At 48.5% G+C, this 15,028-nt stretch overlaps 1 protein-coding gene across 2 annotated transcripts in view; it reads left to right on the top strand.

Annotated features, from left to right (window-relative positions):
- Positions 1–1,128: 1,128 nt before the first annotated feature.
- The window catches only part of PFKFB3 (6-phosphofructo-2-kinase/fructose-2,6-biphosphatase 3), a 28,566-nt gene continuing 14,666 nt past the window's right edge, over positions 1,129–15,028 (top strand). The window contains exons 1-7 of one of the 2 annotated variants that reach the window (XM_063308066.1): positions 1,129–1,329; positions 9,286–9,411; positions 9,753–9,849; positions 12,966–13,032; positions 13,598–13,672; positions 14,321–14,377; positions 14,660–14,784. In XM_063308066.1, coding sequence (XP_063164136.1) covers positions 1,251–1,329; positions 9,286–9,411; positions 9,753–9,849; positions 12,966–13,032; positions 13,598–13,672; positions 14,321–14,377; positions 14,660–14,784 — 626 coding nt within the window. In that variant the 5' untranslated portion in view covers positions 1,129–1,250. The remainder of the gene's footprint in view (positions 1,330–9,285; positions 9,412–9,752; positions 9,850–12,965; positions 13,033–13,597; positions 13,673–14,320; positions 14,378–14,659; positions 14,785–15,028) is intronic. The other variant, XM_063308065.1, reaches the window with a different exon arrangement.

The following is a 15,028-nucleotide window of genomic DNA, read 5'->3' as shown; positions in this document are numbered from 1 at the left end:
GCCTTGCAAAGGGCTTGTGCTCTGGAAATATGGCTGCTTGTAAGTCAGCCCAAGCCTCTTATCAGAAAGTCCTTTTTACTCAATGTAGGCAAAACACTTGAAGTCAGTTTCAGTGTCCCTGTTGCGGTTGGATAATGGGTTCGTGTGTTGTCACCCAAAGAAAAAACACTTTTGCCCAGTTTTGGGCAATTTACCCAGGTATTTATTTATTTGTTCAGTTTATGTGGGGTTGGGAAGCACTGAGTTAGACGGATGTATCATCTCACCCACCGGGAATGCACCATTCAGGGATAAAGGATCTTTTTAAACTGGAAAACAGGGTGGATCCCACTACTAGTGTGGAAGATCCTTCAGGAGAAGTTGTATGTTTATTTGGACCCTGACCTGGGTGTGTGTGTGTTGGGGGGGAGGCTTTGCAGGCCCCTCAAAAGCCAAACAGAGCTGTCATCCCCCCTTCCCCCCAAATTGTGCCTTAGGCAGCACTCTCCAGATGCTGAGCCATTACAACTCCCATCATCCCCATTTTGACGGCTCTTGGGAGAGATTCCAGCTGCGCACATCTGGAGGGTAGCAAAGGAGGCTTCGTTTCAACCCCTCCTCCCTCGCAAGCTGCATAATTTCTTATTCCTGGCGCGGGGTGGGATGTCGAGGTGAGTCTTGCCCCCGCGGGCGGACCTCGGTTCGGCCAGGCGCCGGGCGGGGGCAGCAGCGGGAAGCGAAAAGATTCGGCCGCCCCTCCCCGTCGCTGCGGGGGGCGGGGCCAGGCCGGTGAGGTCACTCCCTTGCCGGCTGGTTCATAGAAAAGCTGCGCGGGGCGGCCGCGATTCATTCCTCGCCGCCGCGCCGAGCCCGTTCGGACCCTCAACGCGGCCGTAGCCACGGGCAGCCGGGCGCAGCTGAGGTCCAGCGCGCCCCCTTCCTTTGGGCGAGGCACCTCTCCGGCCAGGCCCGGGGCCTGAAGCCGCTTGGCTCTTCTCCGCCCGAGAAGTAATTTCCGAACCCCGATTTGTGGTCGCTTTGGGGGGGCGCGCCCTTGCGTGGCTCCTTCGGCTTGCCGAGCACCGCTAGGAGCCCTTCGACGTTCCTAAGTTCTTGGAGAGAGAAGCGAACCGCAGGACGCCCCCCGAAAAAGCGCCCCCTTTTGTGTTCTTCCCTCTCCATCCCTCCCTCCCTGCATCCTCGTCCCGCCCGGCGGCCGTGCATCCGCAACGAAGGTGGAGTCGGAGCGCGGCGACACCTGGCTGGTAAAGATGCCCATGGAGCTGACGCAGAGCCGGATCCAGAAGATTTGGCTGCCGCCTGACAATCACCCGACGCTGCCGCGCAGATGTGAGTGGAGGGCCGGGGGGCGCTCGGCGGGGCCGGGGCCGGGTCCGCCAGCGGCGGTGGGCATCGGTGCTCCCGGCGGAAGAAGGCCGGGCTTGCGGCAACGCGCCGGGCTTCGGGAGGGCAGCGCCGCGCCGGCTTTTTTGTTCGGGGGCAAAAGGGAAACTGGGGACGGCGCTGCCGGGAGCAAACGTCGCTTCGCCGAAAGGCGGGCGCGCATGGGCAGATCGCCCTCGGCTGGGGATTTTCCGGGGGGGAGTCGCTCTTCCGACGCGAGCCGGCTTGGCCGGGGGGGATCCGGGCATCTCGGGCGGCGGCGATGCCAAGCGCGGGGCCGCTGGGGGTCCCCACGCCGCTGCAGAGTCTCCCGCGGGCCCTTCCCTTCCCTTCCCTTCCCCCGCGCTGGCGACACGTTGCCGCGGGAGCGCGGTCGGCGGAGAGGCTGCCGCAGCCCCGCAGCGCGCTCCGCTCCTCCCGCTGCGGAGACCCGGAGCCGCCGCCGCCGCCGCCGCCGCCTGGCTGCGGTGGACCCGGGAGCCCAGGCGCCGCGGCGCTCCGGCCGGCCGAGCCGGTACTCCTGGCGGAGCGCGCGCTCCGTCCCGGCTGCCGCCGCCGCCAAGCGCCGGCCGGCGGGCAAGGCTCGCAGGGGCGCGAAGGGGCTGGCGCGGCGGCGGCGGCGGCGATGATGCCTGGCTTGGCACGCAGCGCATGGCGGAGGGGCGGGCCGCTGCTGCTGCAGCACGCGGGAGGTGGCGGCGCCGGCCTCCCCGGGGTTCCCCAACCGGGCGCCCTCCCGGCCACTTGGGCTGAAGACGCGCTTCTGGTCGGGAGAAGCGCGCTCCGTCGCCGGGTCGGGAAGCTGCCCCGCAGCCCGCAAGACCGGGGTTCTTCCGCGGGCGATGGCGGGCTGCAGGTGCGCGAAAGGCGGGTTGCCTCGCGGCGGGGCGCCTCCCAGCTTCTGCTCCACCCCCCCCCCCCCCCGTCTCCAACTGTTGGTTCTGCGGCCCCTTAACTCAAATGGGGAAAAGGCACGGATTAGACGTGAAGGTCTCCTCGCCCCCTATGGCTGCTTTATGATTCAGGGTGCCAGTTTTTCTGCACGTCGGCCGGCCCCTGTGCCTTTAAGAACCTGCGCTGAAGGTGAACCAGGTGCCACCTTTGCTGCAAGGTGATACGGCCCACATACTGTATTTATCTTCTTGGATCCAGCTGCCGTGAAAGGTATGGGCAGGGTTAGATAAACGGCAGCAGTTGGCTACAGTTGTGCATGCCGCAGCACGGATTAAAGGACAGGATGCTCTGCTGACTTTGCTTAAATCATCCTACCTTTGCCCAGAACTTTATCTAGCGGGAAGCTGTTTCACTAATAATAGAGCGCATCGCAGCACGTGCCGAGTCTGTTTCGGCCAAATGTTACATTTAATGAATGTAATAAAGACTGATGGAGCCATAAATAGTCCATGCAAGGGAAAACGGTTTCTCTGCCAAAAGATGTGGCTTCTTGTCACCTTGACATCTCCCAGGTTAGAAGATTGAAACCCTCACCTTCCTGGCAAAGTTGCTGTGAGGAGAAAAGAGAACATTGATGCAATACTTCCTATTCTGGAAAATTGCTATATTTTTTCCTATGCAAAAATAATAATCAGGTCTATTCTCTTCTTGGATTTGACTGATTTTTTAAAATTCCCTTCCCTGGCCCTGTGCATGGATTATTCACTAATTGTGTAAGTTCCTTTTTGGAAGGACCATTAGCTGTGTGAATGTGCATAACTGCAAATGAATGCTGATGGAGAGCTGGGTTGCAGCTGTAATCCCAGCAGGTGCCTGTTAAAAGCAGGAGCAGGTTGTGCCAGATGACTCAGGCGAGAAAATGAAGCTATGGAGATACCACCCAGAAGCTCCCGGTTCACCCAGTGGGAAGTCACGCTCCTCAGGAACCAAGCGTCCAAACAGTTGTGTGCTTGGTTCCTGTTTTCACACAGTACCTTGAATCATAACTAAGCGGGTTGGGTTCGCTCAAGCCAGATGTCACCCCAAATAGTTTTGCCAAGTTTAGTCTGGCCCTATGGTTGAAAGACCAGGCTAGGGACAGATTGTCATGGAAAAAATCTATGTGGTTGCTGAGAGTAGACACTGACTTGATGGTGCATAATCAATCAGTCTGGCCCTAAGTACGGTAACTGTCCTATGAACACTTCCAACTTAAAAAAAAAAATAGAGCTGAGGATGAGACACAACATGGAAGAGACTCTAATATGCAAATTATTTTAATGCTGCCTTAATTGCATAAAATGAGTTTCTAGGATTTACCTTTTGGTGTCCTGTCCTAATATGTTTCTGGGTGGGTTGGTGCTTAACACTGTGTTAATCCTTGTATTTTCTCAATCTGCTCCTTCCCTTTATTGTCCTGAAAAGCCACCAAGGGAGAGGCAAATGTCACCAGTGGTTTGTCTTGGAAGGCCTCACCTGGGGGGAGTCACTTGCTGGAATGATGCAAACCCTTGATGGAGGCAACTGCTGGGTAGACTCTGATTTAACTTTGGATAGCCTTAGATGGAGCGACAGCCTCGTGTGGCACAGAGTGGTAGGCGGCAGTATTGCAGCTGAAACTCTCCCCATGACCTGAGTTTGACCGCAGCAGAAGCTGGATTCTCAGGTAACCGGCTCAGGCCGACTCAGCCTTCCCTCCTCCTCTTCTTCCTCCCTGAATTATTTGTTGAAAGATTGACTGAACAAAGGTGCCAGGGGAATCCCAGGGGGCTTTTCACCTACCGTGGTTGCAGGAAACTGAGTTTCTCAGCCTTTTATGGTTCAAAAACTTTAAAAGGTGAATAAATTCCAGAAGTCTGGGCACTTCTAGTTACGTTGGCTTGCATCTACAGATTGCTAATTTGCAAATCATCGGTGCTCTCGCTTTCATTAAGCACACATTGGTTTACTGAATGAACCACAGTTTATTGGGTTCAGAAGCAGGCCAAGCTGTGCTTTAAAAGTCCCTGGGTTGGTTTTATCCACCTTCAGTCTTGTATTAAAACACTGCTGCAAAAACTGATCTCGTCTTCCTGGCACCAAGACATCTCTTGGTATACCAAGATCCATTTAGCCATCACTCTCCTCTCTGCTACCTTCCATAGGAGAGCCCTCCTTACTGGTGCACGTTGCATAACTTTGCACGCTTATCTTCTGCAGGGCAACAGTGTTGTTGTTTATTCGTTTAGTCGCTTCCGACTCTTCGTGACTTCACGGACCAGCCCACGCCAGAGCTTCCTGTCGGTCGTCAACATCCCCAGCTCCCCCAGGGACGAGTCCGTCACCTCTAGAATATCATCCATCCATCTTGCCCTTGGTCGGCCCCTCTTCCTTTTGCCCTCCACTCTCCCTAGCATCAGCATCTTCTCCAGGGTGTCCTGTCTTCTCATTATGTGGCCAAAGTATTTCAGTTTTGCCTTTAATATCGTTCCCTCAAGTGAGCAGTCTGGCTTTATTTCCTGGAGGATGGACTGGTTTGATCTTCTTGCAGTCCAAGGCACTCTCAGAATTTTCCTCCAACACCACAGTTCAAAAGCATCGATCTTCCTTCGCTCAGCCTTCCTTATGGTCCAGCTCTCGCAGCCATATGTTACTACGGGGAACACCATTGCTTTAACTATGTGGGCCTTTGTTGTCAGTGTGATGTCTCTGCTCTTAACTATTTTATCGAGATTGGTCATTGCTCTTCTCCCAAGGATTAAGCGTCTTCTGATTTCCTGACTGCAGTCAGCATCTGCAGTAATCTTTGCACCTAGGAAATTGCAGCTGGACAGGCCAAGGAGTTTCCTGGTTTTGTTGCGTCTCCTAAAGGGTGTCAGTTCTTTCGTGGCTCCAGTCCCCTCTCCGCAGAAGTTGTCCGTCTGTGGCCGTTGACAGGAGTGGCCAAATCATAGAATGGTGGAGTTGGATGGGACACAAAGGCCCTCTAATCCAGCCTCCCACAGTATGTAGGAGAACCAATTAAACCTTTCCTGAGTGGTCCAGCTTCTTCTTAAAAGCCTCTTAGGTTTAAAGCCCAACGATCAGGTCATCCTGATAAAATAAATACATTTGTTTGGTATTAGCTTAGCCTGTTGTATGAATGCAGCCTAAACCCTGCCTTGGCAAAGCACTAAGGAAAACTCCAGCTGGGCTTATTTAAATCTCAGCCTAACTTAGATGTGCTGCAGGTAAATCTTGCTCATTGAAGCAAGCTAGTTTGTTACAGTCCTTTGTATCTGCTCGCCTGTTTACTCAGAAGGAAGTCCCACTAACTCTGTTTAGCATTGCTTTTGAGTTGGGGTTTTCGGTGAAAATTACCGTGAGCTATTCGATTGTTCGGTTTAGGATGCTGGAGTGGGTTTGGGGTAGAAATAAAAAAAATCGGAGGATAGAAGGAAAAGTGGAAGAGGTGAAGACTGTAGAGACTTGCCGTTTAAAAGAACGAGTGCATTTTCTAACTGAAGCGTCTTTCATCCGAGAACCACCATGAAAGCAACTTTTAAAAAATTCTGATCCTACTTAGAAGCGCTAAACTCTTGTTGGCGTGCAAGAGCTGTACTTTTTCTCTGGAGGTTTCTGTTAATTTATAGCGGTGTTTCTCAGCCTTGGCAACTTTAAGACGTGTGGACTTCAACTCCCAGAATTCTGGGAGTTGGAGTCCACACGTCTTAAAGTTGCCCGGGTTGAGAAGCATTGACCTATAGTCTCAGCTCGGGAGCCAACTCCACCAATATTCCTGCATTATCACCAAACTGGGGCTTTTTCAGATTTTCAGACACTTAGCCCTGCGGCTTAATTGCAAAGGAAATGCCTTATTTTGCGTTTGGATCACCCTGCCTGGCTTTACCCAGTGCTCCTTTGTGTATTTCAGTCCTCTGATTTGATTCTTCCGAATTGGTAGCCAACTAAGTTAATTCTACTCAGCTTTGCAGGAGCGTACACCTCCTGCTCTCAATAAAGGGGAAAGGCTGCAAATAGCTGACTCGGATGCAGGCTGGAGTGCCTTGTGTGTTTCATGCATCTCTGATGCAAATAGCATGGAAATCCCACAGCGAGGCAGTGTGTTGCTTCTATTTTCTGAGCACCCTGCGGCAGGCTCCCTGGCCTTGGACGCCTTTTGAGCTGTGAGTGAGCGTGCTTGCACGCTACCTAACACACTGACTCCTCCTCCTGGGAAGAGGTGGGCCGGCTGCAAAGGATGCTTTAGCTAGGATTCCTAAGGACGATCCATTCGTTTTCTGCCAAACTGCACGTCCTCCACGTAAGGGCTCCGGAGCTCCATTAGGGCCAGCTGAGCATGGAGTTAAGGAAAAGCGGTAGCGTGCTTCCCCACACGCAGCGATGCATGAAAGCTTTGCATGGGAGAAAGCGCAGATACATCTCCCGCAGCCCTCTCTTTTTAAATCTGAGTTGCGAGATTGCAATAATGTTTTTACATTTTTTTAAAAGCCTTATGGTTTCTCAAATACTGATATTTTCTCTGTCCCCTTTGCAGGGGCATGAGCTTTTATGCTGCTTAATCCACTCCATTAGCTTCTGCCCATTAAAGGTGTCTACCTCTTGAAGAACTTCATAATCTAGGAGGGAGAAAAAATACATTTCACCTAGAAGCTTTTAAAAATCACATCTGATGCAGAGGGACCCCGGTTTCTTTGAAGCCGTGAACTGGATTCTTTCAGATTTTTCTTCCTAGCCTTGTTACAAAAGGATTTGCTCCCAAATAAAGTTGCCTGTTTGCTGAGCATGTCTGCTGGTTTGTAAAATAGCTGCATTTTGGAAGGAACAAAAATCCAAACAGTTTAAAGCATACGCATACTCAGAATTTATCCAAATTCCAGCCAAATTCCGCCCCCCTGGTAGAATAGGTTTCCTGCTGAAAGATGAAGAATTTTTGGTCTGTGTTCCAGCTCAGGCTGGCGTATAAGCTGTCTTAAAATTACTTAAAATGCCAGGGAGAAAATCTTGATATAAATACAGTTTATTCATTATTGCTTTGCCACTGATACTTATTCACTAATTCTTAGTAGTGTAGTCTTTGATTACCATGTAGTAAACAGTTCCACTCCATGCACTTTTTATGTTATTTATAATACTAATTCAACAATATTTATAGCAGTGTTTCTCAACCTCAGCACCCTTAAGATGTGTGGACTTCAACTCCCAGAATTCCCCAGCCAGCTGTGCTGGCTGGGGAATTCTGGGAGTTGAAGTCCACACATCTTAAGGGTGCTGAGGTTGAGAAACACTGATTTATAGTGTTAATACAAGAATAGCAGATATAATTCCTGGTCTTCTCAAACTTTGGGTGCAGCCCCATGAGGAATACGCCATTGCTTGTCGAAAGATTGGCTCCAATCTTTTTACGCTGTTTCTTGCTAGCCTTCCTTATAGGCCAAGTTGCTAAGTCTGTGACTGAATTTACCACAACCCAGGAAATGTGGTTTATAAAGGACCTTATGGCTGAGCACGCTGCTTGGAAGCTAACCATGCAGTCACACATGCCTTGTGTGTTTCAGCTTGGCTTTGCCATTGCTGATTCAAAACATGAGAACAATCAACCTGTGCAACTGTCTTGGCGCATAGGAGCCTCATCAGAGAAACAGGAGCTGAAATATCAGGTCTGTCAGAATTGACGGCCGGGCCGGACAGAGGCGTTTTGATGGGAAAGTAAACCACAGGCCTGCATTTGATTGGAAGGCAACTTTGGGTTTAGCAAAGCCATTAATTCAGATTTATGCGACAGTAAATATAGGCTTAACCTAGTCGAGGTAAGATTTAATTGTAAACTACGCTTCTTTTTTAACCTGAAGACTTTCTAAAAGTCTGTAGTTTTTCTAAAAGATCGGTTTTTAAGTCCAGCGGTCTAGAGAAAGATGAGATTGGTCATTTAAATGCCACGTGGGGGTGTTGCATGGTCCTTGAGTCGAGATCCCAGGAGTATTTTAACACGAGTCTAAGCCATGCTGGCTGTTGGCTTATTGCAATAGCCATCCTGGCTGAGCTTGATGGGATTTGTAGTCAGCTATATCTGGGATGCATCGTGCCAAGAAAGATTGTTTTAGGACAGCTGCCGCAACACTGCGGTGCTGAAGCAGAAAGAGAAAATACTGGCTTGTGGAAAAGACTGATACGATGCCCAGCCAGTGTTCACTTCTGGTGTATGTTTTATCACCCAGGTGCAATTTGGTTGAAAAGAGGTGGAGGAAGGATGCGGGCTGGCCAACTCCCTCGATCAAGGCTCTCCGGCTACAAAACAGCCCTTTGCATAACAACCTGGTTTGGCTAGCGGGGCAAATCTGATTTGGAGAGGGGTGGAGGGTAAAATGGGGTGTTCGGTTGAACAGCAGCCAACCTGAGAATAAGAATCGATGAAGCTGTGAACTTTCTTAACAGGATGGTATGGATGGCAGGAAAAGGCTTTGGCCTGGATGGGGCCATATTTAAATGTATCGTTTGAGTGTCGTGGTCAGTTAAGCTTTTATTAAGCAAGTGTGAATATTTTTCTTTGGGTAGGATAGCTTGGTGACAGCTGCATCATTTTTTCCCTTTATTATGGGATGCTAGACGAAGCGTCTGTTTTCTCTGGGACGTAACCTTCTGTGTTCAGAAGTCAGCCCGTTTTGCAGGCTGGAGGTTTTAAATGCCTAGCAACTTTTGTTTCATCTGGACTTCATTCGTAATCCATTCCTGTGTTTTTCAAACTGGCTTGTGTTATTTGTGACGCTGCCCCCATACTGCAGATAAGGAAGACTGAGACTGAGAGATGGTAGTGTGCGAACAGCCATTCACCAAGATGGTGCCAGAGTTTGGATTTTTTTTGCTATTTGTGTGTGTGTGTGTGTGTGTGTGCATATATTGCATATACAAATGCAGTATTAGACCCATCTCTCCTAAAAGTTTTTTAACTGTCTTTTTTTTTTTTCTGCCTTCCTCTCTGGGCCCCTGTAGTATGTGGTCCGCAGCTCACCAATTCCCCTACTGTAATTGTGATGGTTGGACTCCCGGCTCGTGGGAAAACCTACATTTCCAAAAAACTCACCCGCTACCTCAACTGGATTGGTGTGCCAACAAAAGGTGAGCTTTGGGGCTAATCATTTTTTTTTAATTGGTGTGAAAGCAAAGGCTTGTGAGCATCGAAGTTGAGTGCTTCAACTTTACGGATATATGCACGGGGTTTGTGCGGCAACAGTACCAAAATGGGGTGCTGTTAATACCCAACAGTGGCTCCCCTGAGTGTGTAAACCATGAGTCCAGCTCAGCTGCAGCATCTAGTGGACCTTGGCTGACCTCAGGAGCCAAGCAGGATCAGGCTTGGATGGGGGGCCACTAGGAAATCTCAAGAGGGCACAGTAGGTTGCTAAGATTTTTTTAAAATCTTGGAAGAAGCTTGATTGACATCTTCGTCTGCTTTGCAGTGTTTAACGTTGGTGAGTATCGCCGTGAGGCTGTGAAACATTACAGTTCTTACAACTTCTTCCGTCCTGACAATGAGGAAGCTATGAAAGTCCGCAAGTAAGTCTGCTGGGTTCCCAAATTTCCTTGGTTTGGGCCTGCCTGCCTGCCTGCCTGCCTTCCTTCCTTCCTTCCTTCCTTCCTTCTCTTCCTTCCTTCCTTCTCTTCCTTCCTTCCTTCCTTCCTTCCTTCTCTTCCTGCTGCCTGGCCAGGAAATTAAACAAGAACACTAATCGAGTTGCAATGTTCTTTTCATTAATTCCAAATTCCTAAGACAAGTGGAGGAATATAATGATGACTTTGGGACCAATTTGAATTATACCTTGGCATGCTATTTGGGAAGAGAGTTAAAGGGAGCACATTGAGACATCGTACCTGAGATTCACATGTCTTTCAATTCCGCCCTTCTGGAGTCCTGAATGGCATTTGCCTTTCTGACAACCAAGCTGCTACATCAATTATGCTTGCCATACAATTAAAGAATCAGAAGGGACTTTAGAGGTCTTACAGTCTACCCCCATTCAGTGCAGGATCTACTACAGCATCTCGGGTGGATGACTCCCCAGCCTCTGCTTGAAGGTTTCTCAAGAAAGAGATCTCGCCACTTCATGTGACAGCTCACATAGTCAGGAAATTCCTTCTGAAGTCTGGGTTGAACCTCTTTCCTTGTAGTTTTAATCCATTGGTTCCGGTCCTGCCCTCTGGGGTTATGGAAAATAAATCTCCTCCCTCATCTGGGCGACCACCCTTCAGTTATTTGAAGACTGCTGTCATATCTCACCTCAATCATCTCTTCTGTAAACTGAACCAACCAAGATCCTTTAACCTTTCCTCAGGGGGCTTGGGGTCCAGACCCCTCACCATTCTGGTGGCCTTCCTCCAAATTTGCTCCAGTTTGCCAGTGACGGTTTTGAGCAACGATGCCTGAACTGGACACAGAAGTGGTGTCCTTGGTGCCCTCTGAGCTTGGTTATGAGTTTGCAGATGTTTCATGACCCAACTAGGTAACATTATCAGTGCTGCACTAACATAATCAGTGAGCACTGATGATGTCACCTAGTTGGGCCACTAAATGTCTGCAAGCCAACAACCAAGCTCAGAGAGCACCAAGGACTCCACAGTTCAACCCTGAGCTACAGATATTCAGTTCTATTGGAACAATTTAAGGTGCCAGTGTTGACCTTAAATCCCTAAACGAAGTAAGGAACTACCAAGGAGAAAACCACACCTCACCAACACCGGCAAGGCAACGTACTGTATATAAACAGGGAGCAAACCCCACACTCGCCAGCACTGATGATGTTACCTAGTTGGGTCAAGAAACGTCTGCAAGCCAACAACCAAGCTCAGAGAGCACCAAGGACTCCACAGTTCAACCCTGAGCTACAGGTATTCTCTTCTATTGGGACATAGAAGTCCCAATGGGGTCTCATCAGGGTACAAATGAGCAGGACACTTCCCATTCTGGTCTTCAGAGCTGTCCTGAGTGCCCAGGCCACAGATATTGCCCTGGTTGGAAACTTAATTTTTTCACGGGATGGCCTCTTTGGAAACACACGCTGCTAGAGAGGAAGATTAGTTATTGATCACATTTATGCCACTCCAATCTTGCTGAATTTAAGTGGATTGTGCTGGTGTGCAAAAGCTCTGGGAGTAGGTACAACCTGGTTGATCATTCTAATGTTTTGCCAAAGTGTTGGGGAGCAGGGAGAGAAATAGGTTAGAGCTACCCTGGTTTAGGGGTAAAGGTGCTGGACTAGAAACCAGGAGATTGAGAGTTCTAGCCCTTCCTTAGACATGAAAGCCAGCTGTTACTTTCTCGCTGCCTTGAGTTTTTCAAAATAAAGGTGGGGTATGCTGTAAATTTAATAATACACCATTTGGAAGATAGAATACTTGTTGTTATGGTCCATCAACTCCTGGTGGCTATGAGAACCGGTCCCTGCAGTTTTCTTGGAAAGGTTTTTCAGAAGTGGTTTGCCATTTCCTCCTTCCTAGAGCTGAGAGAAAGTGACTGGCCCAAGGTCACACAGCTGGCTTCATGCCCAAGCCAGGATTAAACTCATGGTCTCCCAGTTTCTAGCATGTTGCCTTTGCACCAAACTGGTTTTCAAAAACTGTTTCAAACGTGGACCATTTTGCACCCTTCTGCAAAAAGCCATTGAAAAGCTTAGCCCACTAGATTTGAATGGGAGACCACCAGGAAACAACAGGGTTGAGAAGTTGGGGGAAAAAATGGTATCGTGGAAGAAGGCTGAGGTAGATTTTTTCCAACAATGTCAACAGGTTGTTCTGGGAAAGTCTTTAATCTGCCTGCTTTCAGCACTCAAGAGAGGCTCATTCTGAAAATCCACAGGCATAATCTTAAATTTGTGAATGGGGACATTGTCCTTTGTTGACCATTCCAACTGACTGTTTGAACAAGACACAATTGCCTCCTTCTCCTGAGTAGCTGGGGAGGCACCCAAACACATGTTTTGTGGAATACAGCCCACAGCAGATTCCATACAGTCCCCCGGCAGAAGATCTTTGTTTCAGCGAATGAAAGACAAAACAGTCTCTTTGGAGCAGTCAAGGCAATGTGCAAGTGACCTTAGCTATGTGATAAAGGATTTTTATTGCTAACAGAGTCATCGCTCTTCCGGAATCCAGACTTCAGTTGCCTTAACGTGCATGAGCTTCTGCATATATGTCAATTAAAGAAGGTGCTAGTCCTCAGGGTTATGGCTGAAGCTATATATTTATCTACCTGCCTTGTTTGAGTAGCAGTTCTGGAAAATATGTGAATGTCTTGCGTATGATCCCCCTCTGAAGATTTTTTTTACCTTTTATTATATTTTGTCCTTCCTGAAGCTGGCTGCAGAGTACCCCTTACCTGCATTAGTACATTCCTGACAGAAGGTGAAATGTGCCTTGAGGGAACTGGTGAATGAGCAGAATCTTTAGTGGGGTGGTTGGGACTGAATCAGAGGCTACCACATCTGGGCTGGAAAGAATCCAGGTTGCCCCCAGATGACAGGGAAAAGATCTCAAGAACTTTGCCTCCGTGCTGCCATCTTGCAGTCAGCTGAAGTTTTACGGGCCAAATTGGAGAGTCCTACGAAATAGCCAGGAGGTTGCTTCTCAACTCTTGTGTGATCTAAACAGTCCTTAATCGGCATTTCCTCTCCTTGCAGACAATGTGCCTTAAGTGCCCTGAGAGATGTCAAGCTCTATCTGTCTGACGAAGGTGGTCAGATTGCGGTAAGCGGTGTTCCTTGAAGCAACTTGAAGAAAACACCTTGTGAAGGTGTCCTTGTTCAGGAGAGTCCTGCCCGGTCTGGGTTCAGTTGTTTTAATAAGCTTCTTCCAGACCTACCACCGTGGTTTTTAAGTTTGCAGTGCAGGAGGCCCCCCCAGAGATCCCTGAACCCATAGCAAGTTGAAACTTGTGGTTCTTAGAATCTTAGCTGGTCTTGATGGCCAAAAACAGGTGGGATGGTATTCTGCCTTTCTGAAGAGGAGAAGAGATAAACATTACACTGGGGCCCTAAAGATGTGTCACAGTTTAAAAAAACAATCAAACCCTAATTCTTCTACCCATCCACCTACCCTGAGTCCATGATGGAGGAACTGTTTTGAGTTACGGAATGGAGCTGCCAAGGAACAGGGGTGTCCTGTTGCCCAGTTGTTCAGAGGACGTGGGCTGGTTCCACTCATCTGATTGGAAGATGGTTGGGATCTTGGAAAAGTTAATCTCCTTTTCCTGCAAACCAACCTACAAAAATAAGCAGTCTGACGTCTTTTTAATTTTTTTCCCCCTCCCCAGGTTTTTGACGCCACCAATACAACGCGCGAGAGAAGATCAATGATCTTGAATTTTGCCAAAGAAAATGGATACAAAGTGAGTGAAATTCTTTTCTTTATAAAAACTTTATTAGAACTAAAGCACAGAATACAGGAAAGCTTGAATACAGCTTTGAAAAGCTTTGGATATATTTGTATGCAAAGTGAGTGAAATTCTTGAACAAAAATGAAAGGATTTTAAGACCTGGCCTACTGCTGTTTGCACCTGTTCCCTCCCCCTGGCTGTAGCAGGCACCTTGCCTAGACTCAGTCTTTCCCCAGCCCACTTCCTTGCAGATGTGCTGGGTTACAGTTGCCATAATTCCCAGCAGGATAGGCATGATGGACCTTTCTGCCCAGCACATTTGGGAGGGACCACTTTGAAGAACAATGCTGTGGCTGTAAGTCTGCTCTTTAGGGCATACATGTCTGAGGAATCTATAACAATTAGGAATTCTGGACTCATCGGGACAGTGTGAGGTTGGAGAAGATGGGACAATCCCATCTTACCGTGTACGTATTTGGCATTCAGAAGAAGCCTGTTATGAAGTCCTTGTTATCTCCTGTTTGAAGGCTAAGAATGACTTTTCTGCAGGAGCTCTAGTGCCTGTTGGAGTAGGGCACTGGTGAAGGTTCCTTCAACTTTGCACCCAGCAACTCCATACAGGTGTGATGCCTGAACTCTAATGTCTTCTGCTCCCCTCAGGTGTTCTTCATTGAATCCATCTGCAATGACCCAACTGTGGTTGCTAGTAACATCATGGTAAGTATGAAGAGGGTTTCCTATCTGTCAAGTCCTATCTGGACTCAAGAGAATCCTTCAGATTGGGCTGGAGAATAATACTGATGGGAAGGGATCATAGCTGAGTGAGATAGTATCCATCTTGTACGTTCTGAAATTTCTCCATCCCATTCTCACCAACTAGTACTGAAGCTGTAAGATAGACTGAACCCTGTGGATCCTATTCGGTTACCACTGTGGTAGAATAAGCTTGGGTCAACAATGGGCTTGTTATTCTTACCGCTTTAACATGTCCCATTTTAGGAAGTCAAGCTGTCCAGCCCAGATTATAAGGACTGCAACTCGACTGATGCTATGGAAGATTTCATGAAGAGAATCAGCTGCTATCAATCCAGTTACCAGCCTCTTGATCCAGACAGATACGACAGGTAGAGAAACACCGGGATAACTGCTCCTGGTTCAGCTGGGTCTAGTTTTGTCTTCAAGCAACTAAAATCAAACTAAAATCAAAACTAGTTTGCCAATAGTGCGAATGCTGCTCCTCGATTCAAAATACATAAAGTTAACAACAATCATTCGGGTGGGATTGCTGTTCGTCCCCAAAAAGCTACCAAAACAGTGCTTTAAATAAGTCATTTTGATCAATGTCCCATTTGCTGAAGTGTGCCCTCT

This window comes from Candoia aspera, chromosome 7, assembly GCF_035149785.1.
Source record: "Candoia aspera isolate rCanAsp1 chromosome 7, rCanAsp1.hap2, whole genome shotgun sequence".
Classification (NCBI taxonomy): domain Eukaryota; kingdom Metazoa; phylum Chordata; class Lepidosauria; order Squamata; family Boidae; genus Candoia; species Candoia aspera.
This window is presented reverse-complemented; position numbering and strand designations above follow the sequence as displayed.